Source organism: Balaenoptera physalus (genome assembly GCF_965194825.1).
Source record: "Balaenoptera physalus genome assembly, chromosome: 16".
NCBI classification, from domain to species: Eukaryota; Metazoa; Chordata; class Mammalia; order Artiodactyla; family Balaenopteridae; genus Balaenoptera; species Balaenoptera physalus.
The window spans coordinates 23,287,727-23,302,063 of record NC_138898.1 but is presented as its reverse complement, the minus strand read 5'-3'; the positions used below and the strand labels follow the sequence as shown (position 1 = coordinate 23,302,063).

Here is a 14,337-nt window from a genome sequence, read left to right as displayed (position 1 = left end):
CACAGTAGGTGTCCTGAGCCTGTGCCAGCAGCGGCTGATCCACCCATCCCGGAGAGCTGAACACCATGAGGAAATTTCCACAGCTTTCTCAGCCCCTCTGTGTTCTCAGGAGTGACTTATCCTCTGTTCTCTGTAGGTTTTCTTTTCATCCGCCTGCAGCGCTGCCGTGGATGCCACCCTGAGGCAGAAAGCTGAAAAGTTCCAAGCTCACCTAACCAAGAAGTTTCAGTGGGACTTTGAGGCGGAGCCTGAGGACTGCGCCCCGGTGGTGGTGGTTCTTCCCGAGGGTGTGGGGACTGGCTAACTGGAAAAGGTCTCAGCCAGAGGAGGCCCCTTCCCCACGGCTGCGGTCCTGGCTCCTCCATTCACCTGTCCTACTGGGACTTACTGGGACAGCAGCCCTGCCAGGTTCTACAAAGATGGAGCCAGAATTCCCTCCTTCACCAATAAATAAGTTCCTTTAGTTCCAGAGAGGCTGTACCCCATCTAGAAGGCACATTTGTGGGTTCCCCGTCAGCCTGGCCTTGGTGTTATAACCTAACTGAATTCCAAATGGGCTCCTGGGAGAGACCTGCCTCAGCAGCAGCTTGCTTCCTTCCAGAAGAGAAGAAGTTGAGCCAAAAGCCCAAGAGAACCGATTGTTTATTCCGTAGAATGGTTAGAAACCCTGGACTGCCCAGGAGTCTGAGATGTCAGTTGGTGACTTTTTAAAAGTTAATCAGAGGGTAACGGGGAGATGAGCCAGGATTTCTGCCTGCCCCTTGTTGGATGGGAATACATCACAGAAAACATGGCTGTGTGACCACCCTGGAGCCCCAGGTTGGGGAGGGCATAACAGAAGACAGTTGGGTTGAATCTGACGAGTGGTCAGCTTTTGCTTTAAGTCCCTTTCTCCTGTCCAGAGGTCCCAGTGGATAATCTTTCAAGATCATTGCGGCCCCTGACCTCAGAGGCGTTGCTAGTGCCACACCCCTCCCATCTGCTCCGTTCTGAGGCCTCAGACCCAGAAGTGGGCCTTGGCAACCCTCTTGTATGGCCCTATTCCTCACCAGAGCCACCACGAGTGTTTCTGATGACCTGGAGATTCAACAACAAAGAGAAAGGTTCTTGCTCTGTACAGGCTTCTTTGGCCCTGTTGAAGCTCTGTGCCTTTATTCAGAGCTCCAGAGATGACCTGGTCAGCCTGGGTCCGCCCCCCGTCCTGCTGTGGGGCTGCCAGCCACAGGAGTGCTCTGGTTCCCTGGGAGTCCTGAGGGCTCGCGCATCGTGCACACAGGCCCTGCCACCCTGACCTCGAACTGTTGTCCTGTGATCGGAGTCCCTGTGCTGCTCTCTCCCAAGGCTGCGGCTCACACTAGGTTTCTGAATAAGAATCCCCTCCGGTTAAGACTTTCGGTTCCACTTGTCTCCTTGGAATTGTTTTTCCAAGAACATAACATACATTAAAGTTTTGGAGTTGAGACTAAATCCTCTTGTGTGAGTCTCTCTTGTAGTTCATCTGCCCAGTTCCCAGTGCAGCCAGGCACTGTCCTTAGATGCACATGTCCTCCCTACCGGGCACCAGGAGACCCTGCCCAACCTCTGCAGGCTCTGGAGGAGGCAAGTGGCCAGCGATGTCTCCTGTCACCAGCGGGGCTTCCGAGATGGGCACACCTGAAGGAAGGATTGAAGCCCTGTATCTATATAGCAACCAGAAGGTTCACCTTTTGTGAATTTGCTGTTCTTTTTCTCCCCAAAACCCAATCAATCATCAGAACTACTGGGGAGCTTGTTAAAATTGTAGATTCCAAAGGAATAAAGCCCTGACCCATGCCGCAGCATAGACGAACCTTGAAAACACTGTGCATAGTGAAAGAAGTCGGATGCAAAGACCACATGTTGTATGATTCCATTCTTATGAATCGTCTAGAGTCGACAAATCCGTAGAGACAGAGGGATTAGTGGTTACCAGGGGATGGGAGAGTGGGGAAGGGGGAGTGACTGCTAATGGGTACTGGGCTCCGTTTTGGAGTGATGACAAGGTTCTGGAAGTAGGTAGTGGTGGTGATTGCCCAACCTTATGAGTATCGTAAAAACCCATACAAGTGTATGCTTTATAATGGTGAATTTTACGGTGTGTAAATTATATCTCAATAATAATTTTTAAAAGTTCAGACTCCCAAGTCCCGCCCTACAGGAACTCAGAGGCAGTGAATCTGGATGTAGCCTGGGTTCTGAGGCACACTCAGTTTTGAGTTACTACCTAGAAGTAACAGCACTGCAATTTAGTACCTAGAGCTCCCCTGGGACAATTTGTCTCCCACTGGCCTTGTCAGGGCAGCACCTGGAAGTTGGATCATGTGACCTGTTCTCGAAGCTTGTTGGTCTTATGTCTACACGGACACACACACCCCCCCCCCCCAGCTGCTCCGGCTCACAAATTGGTTAAGGAAAAGCAGCTACAATGTATAAGTGCTCTGTTCTGTTAGTTCACTTAATCCTCACAACAGTATGTGGTAAGTGCTATTATTATCCCCATTTTACTGATAGGAAAATGGGCTCAGAGAGCTTCCGTCATTTTGCTAGGGTCCCACAGCTTATAAGGATTGAGCTCAAGAGTCAAACCAAGCCTATTGGTGTCCAGGGTCCGCACTCAGCACTGCATTCACTGCTGTGATTTACTCCTTCCCTACCCTTGCATGTCCAGGACAGCCCTCCTTTCTTCCTGCTTCCCCAGATCTAGCCTTGGCCCTGTTGACAGCCAGCTGTGTGACCTTGGGCAAGCCACTTAACGTTCTCTGGGCTTCAGTGTATTTTTTGTTTTTTTGTTTTTTGTTTTAAAGAGCTAAGGGTCTGGCTTTTTTAAAAAATTTTTATTTATTTATTTATTTATTTATGGCTGTGCTGGGTCTTCGTTTCTGTGCGAGGGCTTTCTCTAGTTGCGGCAAGTGGGGGCCACTCCTCATCGCGGTGTGCGGGCCTCTCACTGTCGCGGCCTCTCTTGTTGCGGAACACAGGCTCCAGATGCGCAGGCTCAGTAGTTGTGGCTCACGGGCCTAGTTGCTCCGCGGCATGTGGGATCCTCCCAGACCAGGGCTCGAACCCGTGTCCCCTGCATTGGCAGGCAGATTCTCAACCACTGCGCCACCAGGGAAGCCCTTCAGTGTATTTTTGTATAAAGTAAGAGTTTGCTTGGACTGAAGATTTCTGGTAAAGATACTCCAGGCTCCTTCAGGCTCCCTCCACTTAAAAATGGACCCTTGTGTTTTAAATGTTTTCAAAGGGAAACTATATTTACATGAGATAATATGGCTGGGCTGACCAAAAAAAAAACAAAAAACAATAAGTCTCTTGTTGGGGGCTAGAGTGACATCGATGCTGTGTCTTCTGCTTCTCCCAGCTGGCAGTCCTCTGTGTCTTTGATGAATAAAAAATGTGAAAACAAATTAATTATTACTTAATACTTGCAGTATTTTTGGAAAGCAGAAACCTTGAAAACTGAGAACCAGTGGCGTTGCTGATCTCTAAGCTCCCTTCCAGTTCTAACAAACACATCTAAAAGTGAAGCTATTGGCAGGAGCTGGCCTGATTTTAAAATCCCCTCAAATGCCGGCCTCCTGGGGTCTGGCTCTTGTTTGCGAGCCTGCTTTATCCTATTAACAGAATCAGCAGAGGTAGCGACTTTCCAACCCTTTCTGCCGTTCCCGTGACAAACCCTGGCTGCTCAGAGCCCCGGTCCGTCTAATTTCTTACCACTTGAGCAGTGGAGGAGTTCTCGCCACTGATTGCCTCTTACCATCGGTAATTATTTTCCCAGCGTCATCTCCTTATAAATATTATTTAATATTCTCAGGGTGCTCTGACATGTTGGTTTCTCCAACTAATCAGACTTTGGCTTGACCAAGATGCCATCCCCTGCTGAAACGGGGGCTGGCAATGCAGAGGATGCCGTGGCAAAGCCATCGCTGAGTCACGTCCGCCAGACTTAAAGCAGGACAGAGTTGGGCAGCTCACCTGAGCCACCTGCCAATACTGGGGGCAGCGTGGTCCTGTGATTCTGCAGAACCACCCCCGCTGACCACGGCACTGCCTCACCTCGGAGTTCACCACATCCGGCCCGGGCAGGCTTTGTTGTCAGTAGGCCTTTCTAGACCCTTCGTTCTCCTCAGTATCCAACGTCTGTCTCCGGGGTGGCTCATTCTCCCCACAAACCCTGGGCTCCTGCTGTGCACTGGCCTCCCTGCTGAGATGGGGTTGAGAGCCAATGTAACGTCAGCTGCTCCCTGCTGGGGGGCGGGGGAGGAGTGTGGCCAGCCCTCCCCCACCTGCTAGGCCTTCTGTCCTGTGTCCTCAGTCTGGTGCTCACCTGTGTAGACTCAACAGATTTCTCTGGAAAACAGGGATCCTCAGGGTTCTCAGGCTGTCAGTTAAAATGCTCGGTGGGAGGAAGGTGGGAGAAGTCGGCGGCTTCCCAGTCCAATGTCAGATGCCTGTTCAAAAGGAACTCCACAGGGGTCTGTTCCTTGGATCTCTGTCTTGCTTCTTCCCTCCCCCAATTTCTCCATTTTCCCTCTGTCCGCCTCCAGACATTCTTACCTGGCTCAAGTCTGGACTCTACGCCGCTAAGGGCATGCCGACAGATGGAGTTTCATCTTGAGGAGAGGGAGCCATCCCATGAGAAGCAGAGAAAAATGTGGGACTTACACCAAAGAGCAGAGAGGCTGGGAGAGCTGTCTTGAAGGAGGGGGTCTCTGCATCCTTTAGAAGGGAGAGCTGGGACCCGTGGGAGAAATTGCAGGGGGCAGAGCTTAGCTTCATTCCTTCTCTACCCAACTAATACTTTCTGAGCTCCTGCCCCTGGGAGCTTACATTCCATTGGGGCAAGGGACAGGCAATAAGCATAATAAATAGACTGAAGAGTATGTCAGTTGTGAGAAATACTCTGGAAAAAGATAGAGCAGGATAAGGGAAATTGGGAGTCCTGGCAGGGTAAGGGGACATGTTGCAATTTAAATGGGATGACGCTTGAGCAAGGATTTGAAGGAGGTGAGCAAGGGAGCCATGTGGGTATCTGGGGGAAGTGTTCCAGGCAGAATGAACAGTGAGTGCAAAGGCCCTGGGGCAGGAGCATGTCTGATGTGTTGGAGGAGCACCAGGGGGTCAGCATGGTGTGAGTGGAGTGATCAAGAAGAGAATGGAAGGAGAGAACATCTCAGAGGGTACAGAGCAATCAGATTGTCCAGGGCTTAGGGACTGGTGTAAGAATGTTGCATTTTAGTTAGTGAAATGGGATCCATTAGAGGGTTTTAAGCAGAAGAGTGACGTGGTCTGACTTTTGTTTTAACAGGATCACCAGCTGTCCTGTTGGACATAGACTGCAGGGGGCTGGGTAGAAGCAGGGAGACCAGTAAGAAGGCTAGTGCAGTGGAGGTGAGGGATGACGCTGACTCGATCAGAGTGATATCAGGTATGCACGCTGGGGCTATTCGTGCCTCAGATCAGGGAGGGACTCAATGTCTTTCAAGGGCCCTTCTAGCCTGATAACCTCTCCTCTGAAGTCTCAGAATCTGGGCAGAATACTGACTCGTTGGGTCCTCCCACCCCCACCCTTACAAGTCCCCTGTCTACTGTGCCATCAGGGATCTGCCAGCCCTGCCTGTTCCCAGATATCCATGGTACCTTAGGGCAGGCGAGGCAATGGTGAAGGGCTGGGGAAGAACTCGCAGGAGTTCTGGGCAGTCGGGGTGGAGGCAGGGGACTCGACGGCTCTGTTGAGAAGCCATAAATGAGTCAGGGCCGCGACAGGCTCTGGTCACACCGCCAGCACCCGTGCGGCTGTTCTTGCTGCCAGCGAGCGCTGAGGAGGGTCACACTTGCTGTTCGGGGGTTCTCGTGACTTACAGAGAGTTGAGGGCTGTTGGTACTAATTTGTCTTGGTCAAGAAGCGTTCACGCACCCATTTCCACCAGGGAGTGTCCATGGACTTCGAGGTGACTAACATGAGCCGGCATGGAGGGGGGCGGTGCTCCCTCTTCGCTGCTGGGAACGTGCTGGATCCTTTATTCACCTTATTCAGGCAGAGCCGTAGGTCTTCAAGGAAGGTCTTATCATTCCTCATCGTACAGACAAGGAAACAAGGCTCAGAGAGGTGAGGCACAGGCTCACGAGTCTCAGAGCCAGAATCCCAGCCTAAGTCCGGCACGGCCCTGCCACCACACAACTCTCCTTAATAAGAACGGTTACATAATCTGTGATAATTACCAGTGGATCCAAGGCTGCCAGCCTGATAACTGACAGTGTCAGCCACTTACAAGGGTGGTGGGCAGGCCCCACTGGCCTCTTGGTTCATGACAGCTTGCTAATGTTTCCACCCAGACTCTTAGTGTCCGGATCTGGCCTTGGGTACAGTGGACCGACTGGCTCGGGCGAGGTGGCACCTGGGTGTGGTAGGAGGGGGGAGCAGCATCTGGTCCAAAAGGAGTCTGCTTCTAGACTCTTTGTGGACCACTGGGGACCCCGAGGGGCTGCTCTGTCTGGGGTGCACCTGAGTAGAGGCCTCTCCCACCCTGTCCTGCCAGAGTTGCTATTGAATTTGCAAAAGGTCTTTGCTTTACTGCCAGATGTGGAGTCTCTGAGGGGCTGATTTAATGCCCAGACATCCTCCGTGGATCAATAAGCTGTTTTGTCCTGAGTCTAGGAGCCCAGAGGTAGAGAACAGGATGTAGGGGATTGAGGGGGTGTCTCTTCTTCTCGATTTTTGAATGAAGAAGGCTACACCATTGTTCATTTCCCTTTTGGAAATTGTCTATTTATGTCCTCTGCCCATTTTTCTTTTGGATCTTTTTTATTTTTATTTTTTAAATGTCTAAATGCCCCTCTTCTTTTTTAAAGGAGGTTTTTTTTTGTTTGTTTTGTTTTGTTTTCAAATTTTATTTATTTATTTTTATTTTTTGGCTGTGTTGGATCTTAGCTTCTGTGTTAGGGCTTTCTCTAGTTGCGGCAAGCGGGGGCCACTCTTCATCGCGGTGCGCGGGCCCCTCACTATCGCGGCCTCTCTTGTTGCAGAGCACAGGCTCCAGACGCGCAGGCTCAGCAGTTGTGGCTCACGGGCCCAGTTGCTCCGCGGCACGTGGGATCTTCCCAGACCAGGGCTCGAACCCGCGTCCCCTGCATTAGCAGGCAGATTCTCAACCACTGCGCCACCAGGGAAGCCCTGGATCTTCTTTTTTTAAAAAATATACATTTGTCTTGCATCTTAATATTAGAAATATTTCCCCCAATTTGCCTTTTAATTTTATGATGTTTTGAAATGTATACTTTACTTTTTTATGTCAAATATGCCAAGCTTGTTTTTTTGATGTGATCTTTTTCCCATTGCTTTAATGCTTAAAAGTCTATTCCCATATCAAGATGAAATATATACTAACCTATATTTTGTTCTAGTATTTCTCAGTGTTATGGTTTTTTATTCTGTATTTTGCCAGAGTCAAAACCATGTTTCCTCGGCCCCACTTAATCCACCCCCACTCCTACCTTTTACACCTCACATCCGTTCTCGATTTTTCCTCTCCAGATTTTAAGTCCTAACTACTGCCTCATGCCTCTGTCCTTTTCCTTTCCTCAGCCACCAAAGGCTTCTCATAAGCCTTCCTGAACCCCTCACAGCATTTACAGCCAGAACCACGCCCATATCTGGCCTTTCGTATTACAGTCTAGTGATGTGGAGTGATTTTCTTGTTGCTTCCCAAGGCTAGAATCATTTGTTCATGATCCTATACTGCCTTGCTCCAAGCATGGGGCTAAGTGCATCAATGCTTTGGGTTTTTGGGTTTTTTTGTGTGTTTGTTTGTTTGTTTTTTTATTTTCTTATTTATTTTTGGCTGCATTGGGTTTTTGTTGCTGCATGCAGGCTTTCTCTAGTTGCGGCGAGTTGGGGCTACACTTCATTGCGGTGCACGGGCCTCTCATTACAGTGGCCTCCCCCGCTGAGGAGCACGGACTCTAGGTCCGCGGGCTTCAGCAGCCGTGGCATGCAGGCTCAGTAGTTGTGGCGCACGGGCTCAGCCGCTCCGCAGCATGCGGGATCCTCCCGAACTACGGCTCGAACCTGTGTCCCCTGCATTGGCAGGCGGATCCTCAACCACTGCACCACCAGGGAAGTCCCTGGTTTTTTTTTTTTAAAGAAGATAGAATTTATTAGAGGGAAGGGTCGCTTCCAGAACAGTGGGCTGACTTCCTAATAGTCTGGGAGTGTCGAGCCCAAACATGTGCTATAGATCAGTTTTTATAGCCAGAAAACAAAAAATGGTCCGAGGTGAAAATTTTGTTTACTGCTTGGTCGAGGCACATATACCTTCCTTCTATAGGGTGGGAGTGGGACAGGGCATATGCCTTTCCTTATTTGGGACAGGTCCTGTTGCCCAGGTGGGCATCGCCCAGGTGAGCTCAGGAATTTCGTAACCATCGCAACATGATGGGGAGGGCGATTAAGAGTCCGGTAGGGAGTGTAATGCTGAAACTTTTTCAGGCAGGTTTTCCTTTGTCCTTGAAGCACCATTGTCCTTGGAGCACCACATTCCCCCCTCTATTTATAGGGCCAATTCCTTGGCCCTGTTGTATACCCTGCTCATATCTACCTAACTGCCTAATTCCCTCTCAAGCATTCGGGAACCCCTTTTGTGAGAAGGGACAGTGAACTCTCTGGCTGCTTTCTGCTGAGTGGAGGCGTCATGGGGCCCTGGGTTCCCGTTGCCTGCTCTGTCAGGGTGTATCTAGGGAGGAGTGTGGGCCCCATGGAAAGTGATGGTGGCTTGTTCAAGGGTTGTACGAGTGTTGACTGGCTGTTATTCTTGTTGCATCACCATTTGGAGGTTAATTTGTTGTATTCTGGAAGAGACAAACTTAACAAGGAGGTTAAAAATACATGGCCAGAAGATTAGTAGAAGTCGAAAAGCCACTATAGGGCCTAGGAAAGGGGTTAGCCAAGAGAACTAGGACCAGATATTAGTCTTGAAGTCCCACCAGTCGAATCCCCCTGAGACTCCTTCCTTGTAGAATCCACTAGCTCTCTCAATAATGGCTCGAAGATGAGTCTGGACCTTGCCTGACTGGTTGACAAGAAAACAGCAATCCTCCTTTAACATTGCACAGGTCCCTCCTTGATTAGCTGTTAGGAGGTCCAGAGCTCTTCTATTTTGTAAAACCACTCCTGCTAGAGAATTTATTTGCTCTTGTAGAGTGTTAATTTGAGCTGCTAGGTTGGCAGTCTCTTGTGTGAGTTCAAGAGAGAGCTGTCGGGCAGTGAAAATGGAGTTTAAAAGTCCAGCTGAGCCTGTTCCCATCCCTGTTAGGAGGATCGAGGAACGGCGAGTGGGACCTGAGAAGGAGGTCAGGGCTGAATAAGTAGCCCCAGTGTCAATTAGAAAGTTTACAGTAGCCCCTGCTACATCCAGGGTTACCCGGGGCTCCTCTGGTCTTATGGGGAACATAGGGGCTTGTAGATTGAGCGTTGGGCACCTTCAGTCATCTGCTTCCAGGAGCCCCAGATCTAGAGTACAATCCGGTTCTTGATCCTGATAGTCAATTGCCACTCACAGGGGCAATTGGCCTTGACCTCGGCCCAGGGGGCTGGGACCTGAAATACCCCGGGTGTTGAGTGGTTGTGGAATTGGCCTACCCGCTTGAGGGTGGGAGGGACAACTCCTCTTCCAATGGCCGTTTTGGCGACGGTAAGGGCACGGCGTAATGGGTGGTGGGGTGCGGCAGTTCCTGACAGTGTGCCCCTGGTGACCGCACTGGTAGCAGGTCAGCGGTGGTTTCTGAGACGGGAGAGGGGCTCCCATGGGTCCCTGTTTGGGAGGGACTGACTAATGGCAAGAGCCGTATATTGAGCGTGCCGTTTTAATTTTTCCTCCTCTCTTAGTTCTCGTCTGCTCCTAGAAGCCTCCTCCCTATTGTTGAAGACCTTAAGGCTGTGTCAAGTAGGACAGAAAATGGGGTCTGTGGCCCTTGCTCTAGTTTCTGTAATTTCTGTCTTATGTCTGGGGATGCCTGGCTTATAAAGTGAACTGCAAGTATAGCCTGACCTTCAGGGCTCTCAGGGTCTAGGTTGGTGTATTTCCTCATAGCCTCTACTCATCAGGCCTGAAAAAAGGCTGGATTCTCAGAGGGTTCCTGTGTGACTTCTCTGAGTTTATTATAATTGACAGATTTGATGATTGCCTTTTTCATACCTTCTAGTAGACAGGTAATCATGTAATTTCTCCTAGTGAGCCCTCCTGCTGGCCCATTTTCATTTGCCTGTTATCTCCATCCTGGGTCTGCCCATGGGACTCCCCCCGCTCGGTTCTCATTAGGATTTCAGGCATGTGTCTCATCTGCCTAGGCCTGAGCCAAGGCCCAGATCCTGGCCTTTTCTTCGCGAGTGCAGCAGGTAGTTAGGACCACATGAATATCTTGCCAAGTTAAGTCAAAGGCTATAGTTAGGGCCTGGAATTCCCTGATGAACATGGAGGGGTCCTGGCTAAAGGAGCCCAGTTCCCCTTGAATATGAGAGAGATCAGACATGGGGAAGGGGACATGAACTCTGATAGTACCTAGGTCTCCGGTAGTGACCTCTCGTAGGAGAAGCATACTGGGACTCGATTCAGAGCGTTGGGCTGCTCGTGACCGAGTGTGGGGAGGGGAGGGAAGGTCTGCTTCCAGGTTTGGAGGTGGAGTTGGGGAGCAGAAAGTTGAGGAGGCTGGGGAGACCGGGGACAAGAAGGGTCATCCAAGATACCTGGTGGAGGGGGAGATGTGGAGGGACGAGGTAGTGAAGCTGAAGGAGGAGGAGAGGGGGGAGGGCGAGGCATTAAAGTGGTAATGGAGAGACACATGCGACAGGAGTCCCTCAGGCTCGGATTCTGACTGAGGGCCATGACGGCCTGGATATATGGAACCTCGGAATCCTTTCCTAGTTTCTGACAATAGAGATCAAGTTGGAGGATCGTGTTGTAATTTAGTGTCCCATTAAGAGGCCATTGTTCTTCTTCTCTCAGTTTGTATTGGGGCCAAGCCATATTACAAAAGAAAATGGCAACTTCCCTGGTGGCGCAGTGGTTAAGAATCCGCCTGCCAATGCAGGGGACGCGGGTTCGATCCCTGGTCCGGGAAGATCCCACATGCCGCGGAGCAACTAAGCCCGTGCGCCGCAACTACTGAGCCTGTGCTCTAGAGCCCGCGAGCCACAACTACTGAAGCCCGCGCGCCTAGAGCCCGTGCTCCACAAGAGAAGCCACTGCAATGAGAAGCCTGCACACCACAACGAAGAGTAGCCTCCGCTCGCCACAACTAGAGAAAGCCCGCCCGCAGCAACAAAGACTCAATGCAGCCAGAAATAAAAAATAAATAAATAAATAAATAAGCCTCTTCTTTTTGAGATTGTCTGGGTCAAATCCCTTCCAATTCGTGAGTCTAAGGGAATAGGTGTACCTGAACACATTCTTAGCCTCAGTGCCGTAGAATGGGGGTACTGAGAATCACTGATGGGCAAAAAGGCGTCCCTCTGTGTCTCAGTGACATCTCCGTGTGACTAAGGCACCAGTGACCAGAGAAGGGAATTCCCGGAAGCCAGGGGGAAATTGACTCACCGTTAGAAGACAGGAAGGAACTCTTGGGACGATCTAGAGGCGGTGGGGTCCTTTGGAGTCAGTCCGAGCCGAGGAGAAAGAAGCAGAAGCGACAGAAAAGAGGACAGAGGATTCCTCCTTCTAACCCTACAGAGGAGGTGGTGGCCAAGGGACTGGGGGCTTTGTGTTTTGCTTTGTCCATGATGTGCCTCATGTTGCACAGAAGTTGTCTTGATGGGGGCAGACTCTCTAATAGCCTGGTCCGTTCTGTGACCCCCTTATCCTTTCACAGGAGTCTTCAAGCGGCAGGCGCCCTATTGGCTTTTAAATGCCTGACCCGTGCCCGCACGATACCCTTCGGCCTAGTCCTCAGCCAGAAGGAAGACAGAGGGACCCTCACCCGTTCTGGGCAGCAGTTACTGGGGCGAAGTGAACCGTGAAGCCTTCAGAACACACCAGGGTGTGGCCCAGGCCAGAGTTCCTCTGTTGCTTCCACAGCAACTTGCCTGTTCACAGAGGGTCCCAAGGAATGAGGAGAGGAGGTGGGGAAAGAGATCCCCCCTGGAGATCCCTGTACAGGCCACCAAATGTCGTGGTCCGAACGTGGGTTGGAAAAGAATCTCCAGACACAAGGCAGAACGTAAAGAAGATAGAATTTATTAGAGGGAAGTGTCACTGCCAGAACAGTGGGCCGACTTCCCAGTAGTCTGGGAGAGTCTAGCCTCAATGCTTTGTTGATAGGAAGATTACCTCTCCCTCTTTGAGAAGGCTCCGTCCCTCCACTAAAGGCCCTGGAATGGTCAGTAGTTGCTGCTTTGTAGACTGCACAACCCATTTCTCTTCACCTCCCTTCTGATGTCAAGCCTTCTTTGCTTTGAGGAAGCCTTTTTCTACTCCATGTCATCTTTGGTAGGAGTGCCAATCATGGGACCTCATTCCATCCTTCTACCCACAGAGATAGACACATAACTTCAGCTAAGCCACTTGTCACCTTTCCTGGGATGCTTCTTCTAGAAGGTGCAGAAAGATACTGCATGCTTTTGGAGTTATGGTGGTAGAGGACTCTCAGCTGGACCTAATAGGGCTCATCATACCCATAAAAAAAAAAAAAGACCCCTTGCACCAGAAATGAGTATGAGGACAGCACAGAAGGAAGCTGAGATGAGCGATGAGAGTGAGAGAGAGAGAGAGAGCCAACAACATCACTGGAGCACCTGGATCCAGCACCACCTGCAGCCCACAATCCCCAGGATTCCTTCAAATGAGCCAATATAATGCCTTTTTTTTCCTCCCTAAATTTTATTTTATTGTGGTAAGAACATTTAACATGAGATCTACCTTCTTAAGAGTATTTTAGGTGTAAAATACAGTATTGTTGACTATAGGTACAATGTTGTACAGCAGATCTCTGGAACTTAAGCATCTTTCTTAACTGGACCTTTATGTCCGTTGAGTTGTAACTTCTCATTACTCCCTCCCCCCACCCTCTGGCAACCAGTATTCCATTCTTTGATTCTATGAATTTGACTGTTTTTGGTACTTGATACTATTCACAATAGCCAAGATGTGGAAACAACTTAAATGTCCATTGACAGATGAATGGATAATGCAAATGTGGTATATGCATACAATGGAATATTATTCAGCCTTAAAAAAGAAGGAAATTCTACAATATGTGACAACGTGGATGAACCTTGAGGACATTATACTGAGTGAAATAAGCCAGTCACAGAAAGACAAATACCTCTTTTCTTTAAGCCCCTTTGTGACAGGTTCCTGCCCTTGCAACCAGAAGATTCCTGACTAATTCATTCTTGCATTTGTGAGGCTTTGACCTTCATTGCCTTCCCATCTGCAAAACTCCCAAGATGTCAGAGCTCAAAGGAGCACTGGAGACCACAGGCTGACCCTGCTGTTAGTGAAACCAAGATCCCAGGAGGAAAAAAGAACTCATTCAAGGTTACATGGTAAGTTGTTTTCTGCCCAAAAAGAAAAAGAGCTTGAACTCACCAGCCAGCAGCCTGGACCGTGCCGCAGTCCTCAGCCATGGCAGTAGAGTGCTGAGTGGCTATCGATCTGTTGTTTTCGGATGCATCACCCAGACAGGATTGCCGCCACCCCACAAGCATTTGTGCAGCCAAGGGAGAGCTCCAGGATGGGCCCAGGCCAGGCTGGGGAGGGCGTCAAGTGCTGCTGTTTCTGCTGTTCCAGACCCTGCGGCCCCTGTCGGGAGAGGGTGGCCATGATCGAGACCAGGGTTGCCATTTACTGAGCACTCACTATGTGCCAGGCAGCATCTTCAACGATAGCAGCAGCTTTACGTACATTTGCCTTCATATGGAAGACTTGCCGCGTCCATATGAAGGAAGTACTATGGGAATCCCCATTTCACCAGCGAGGAAACAGGCCCAGAGAAGTTAGGGAACTTTCTGATAGTCACACTGTAATTGAGCCACCCGCTTGGATTAACCCAGGCCCGCCTGACTCCAGAGCTCATGGTCTCACCCTTTGCATCAGGGGAGACGAACTCGGATGCTGACAGAGGTCAGGCAGGCCCGTGGCTGAGTGGACGGGAGTACACCTCTGCTCCCCAGCTCTGGCCCGGGGCGGCCAATTCAAGGCAGACTTGTCAAAGCTTCCAGTTTTTCAAGAGAAGCCAGAAACCTGGATTTTTATATGAAACTTCTCTATTTTTAAGTGTTGGCAACAAATTCAGATTAAAAAAAACAACACCGTGCAAGCCAACCAA

The 14,337-nt window shown here is 50.1% G+C and overlaps 1 protein-coding gene across 6 annotated transcripts in view; it reads left to right on the top strand.

Annotated features, from left to right (window-relative positions):
• AAR2 (AAR2 splicing factor) overlaps nucleotides 1-14,337 on the top strand; it is a 70,764-nt gene that overhangs the window by 18,936 nt on the left and 37,491 nt on the right. For 3 of the 6 annotated variants that reach the window (XM_082430288.1, XM_082430289.1, XM_082430287.1), the window contains exon 4: nucleotides 137-1,467. The exons of 2 other annotated variants lie outside the window; for them this stretch is intronic. In XM_082430288.1, coding sequence (XP_082286414.1) covers nucleotides 137-304 — 168 coding nt within the window. In that variant the 3' untranslated portion in view covers nucleotides 305-1,467. Of the gene's footprint in view, nucleotides 1-136; nucleotides 1,468-11,018; nucleotides 11,292-14,337 lie in introns of those variants that run through there. One more of the 6 variants, XM_082430290.1, reaches the window with a different exon arrangement.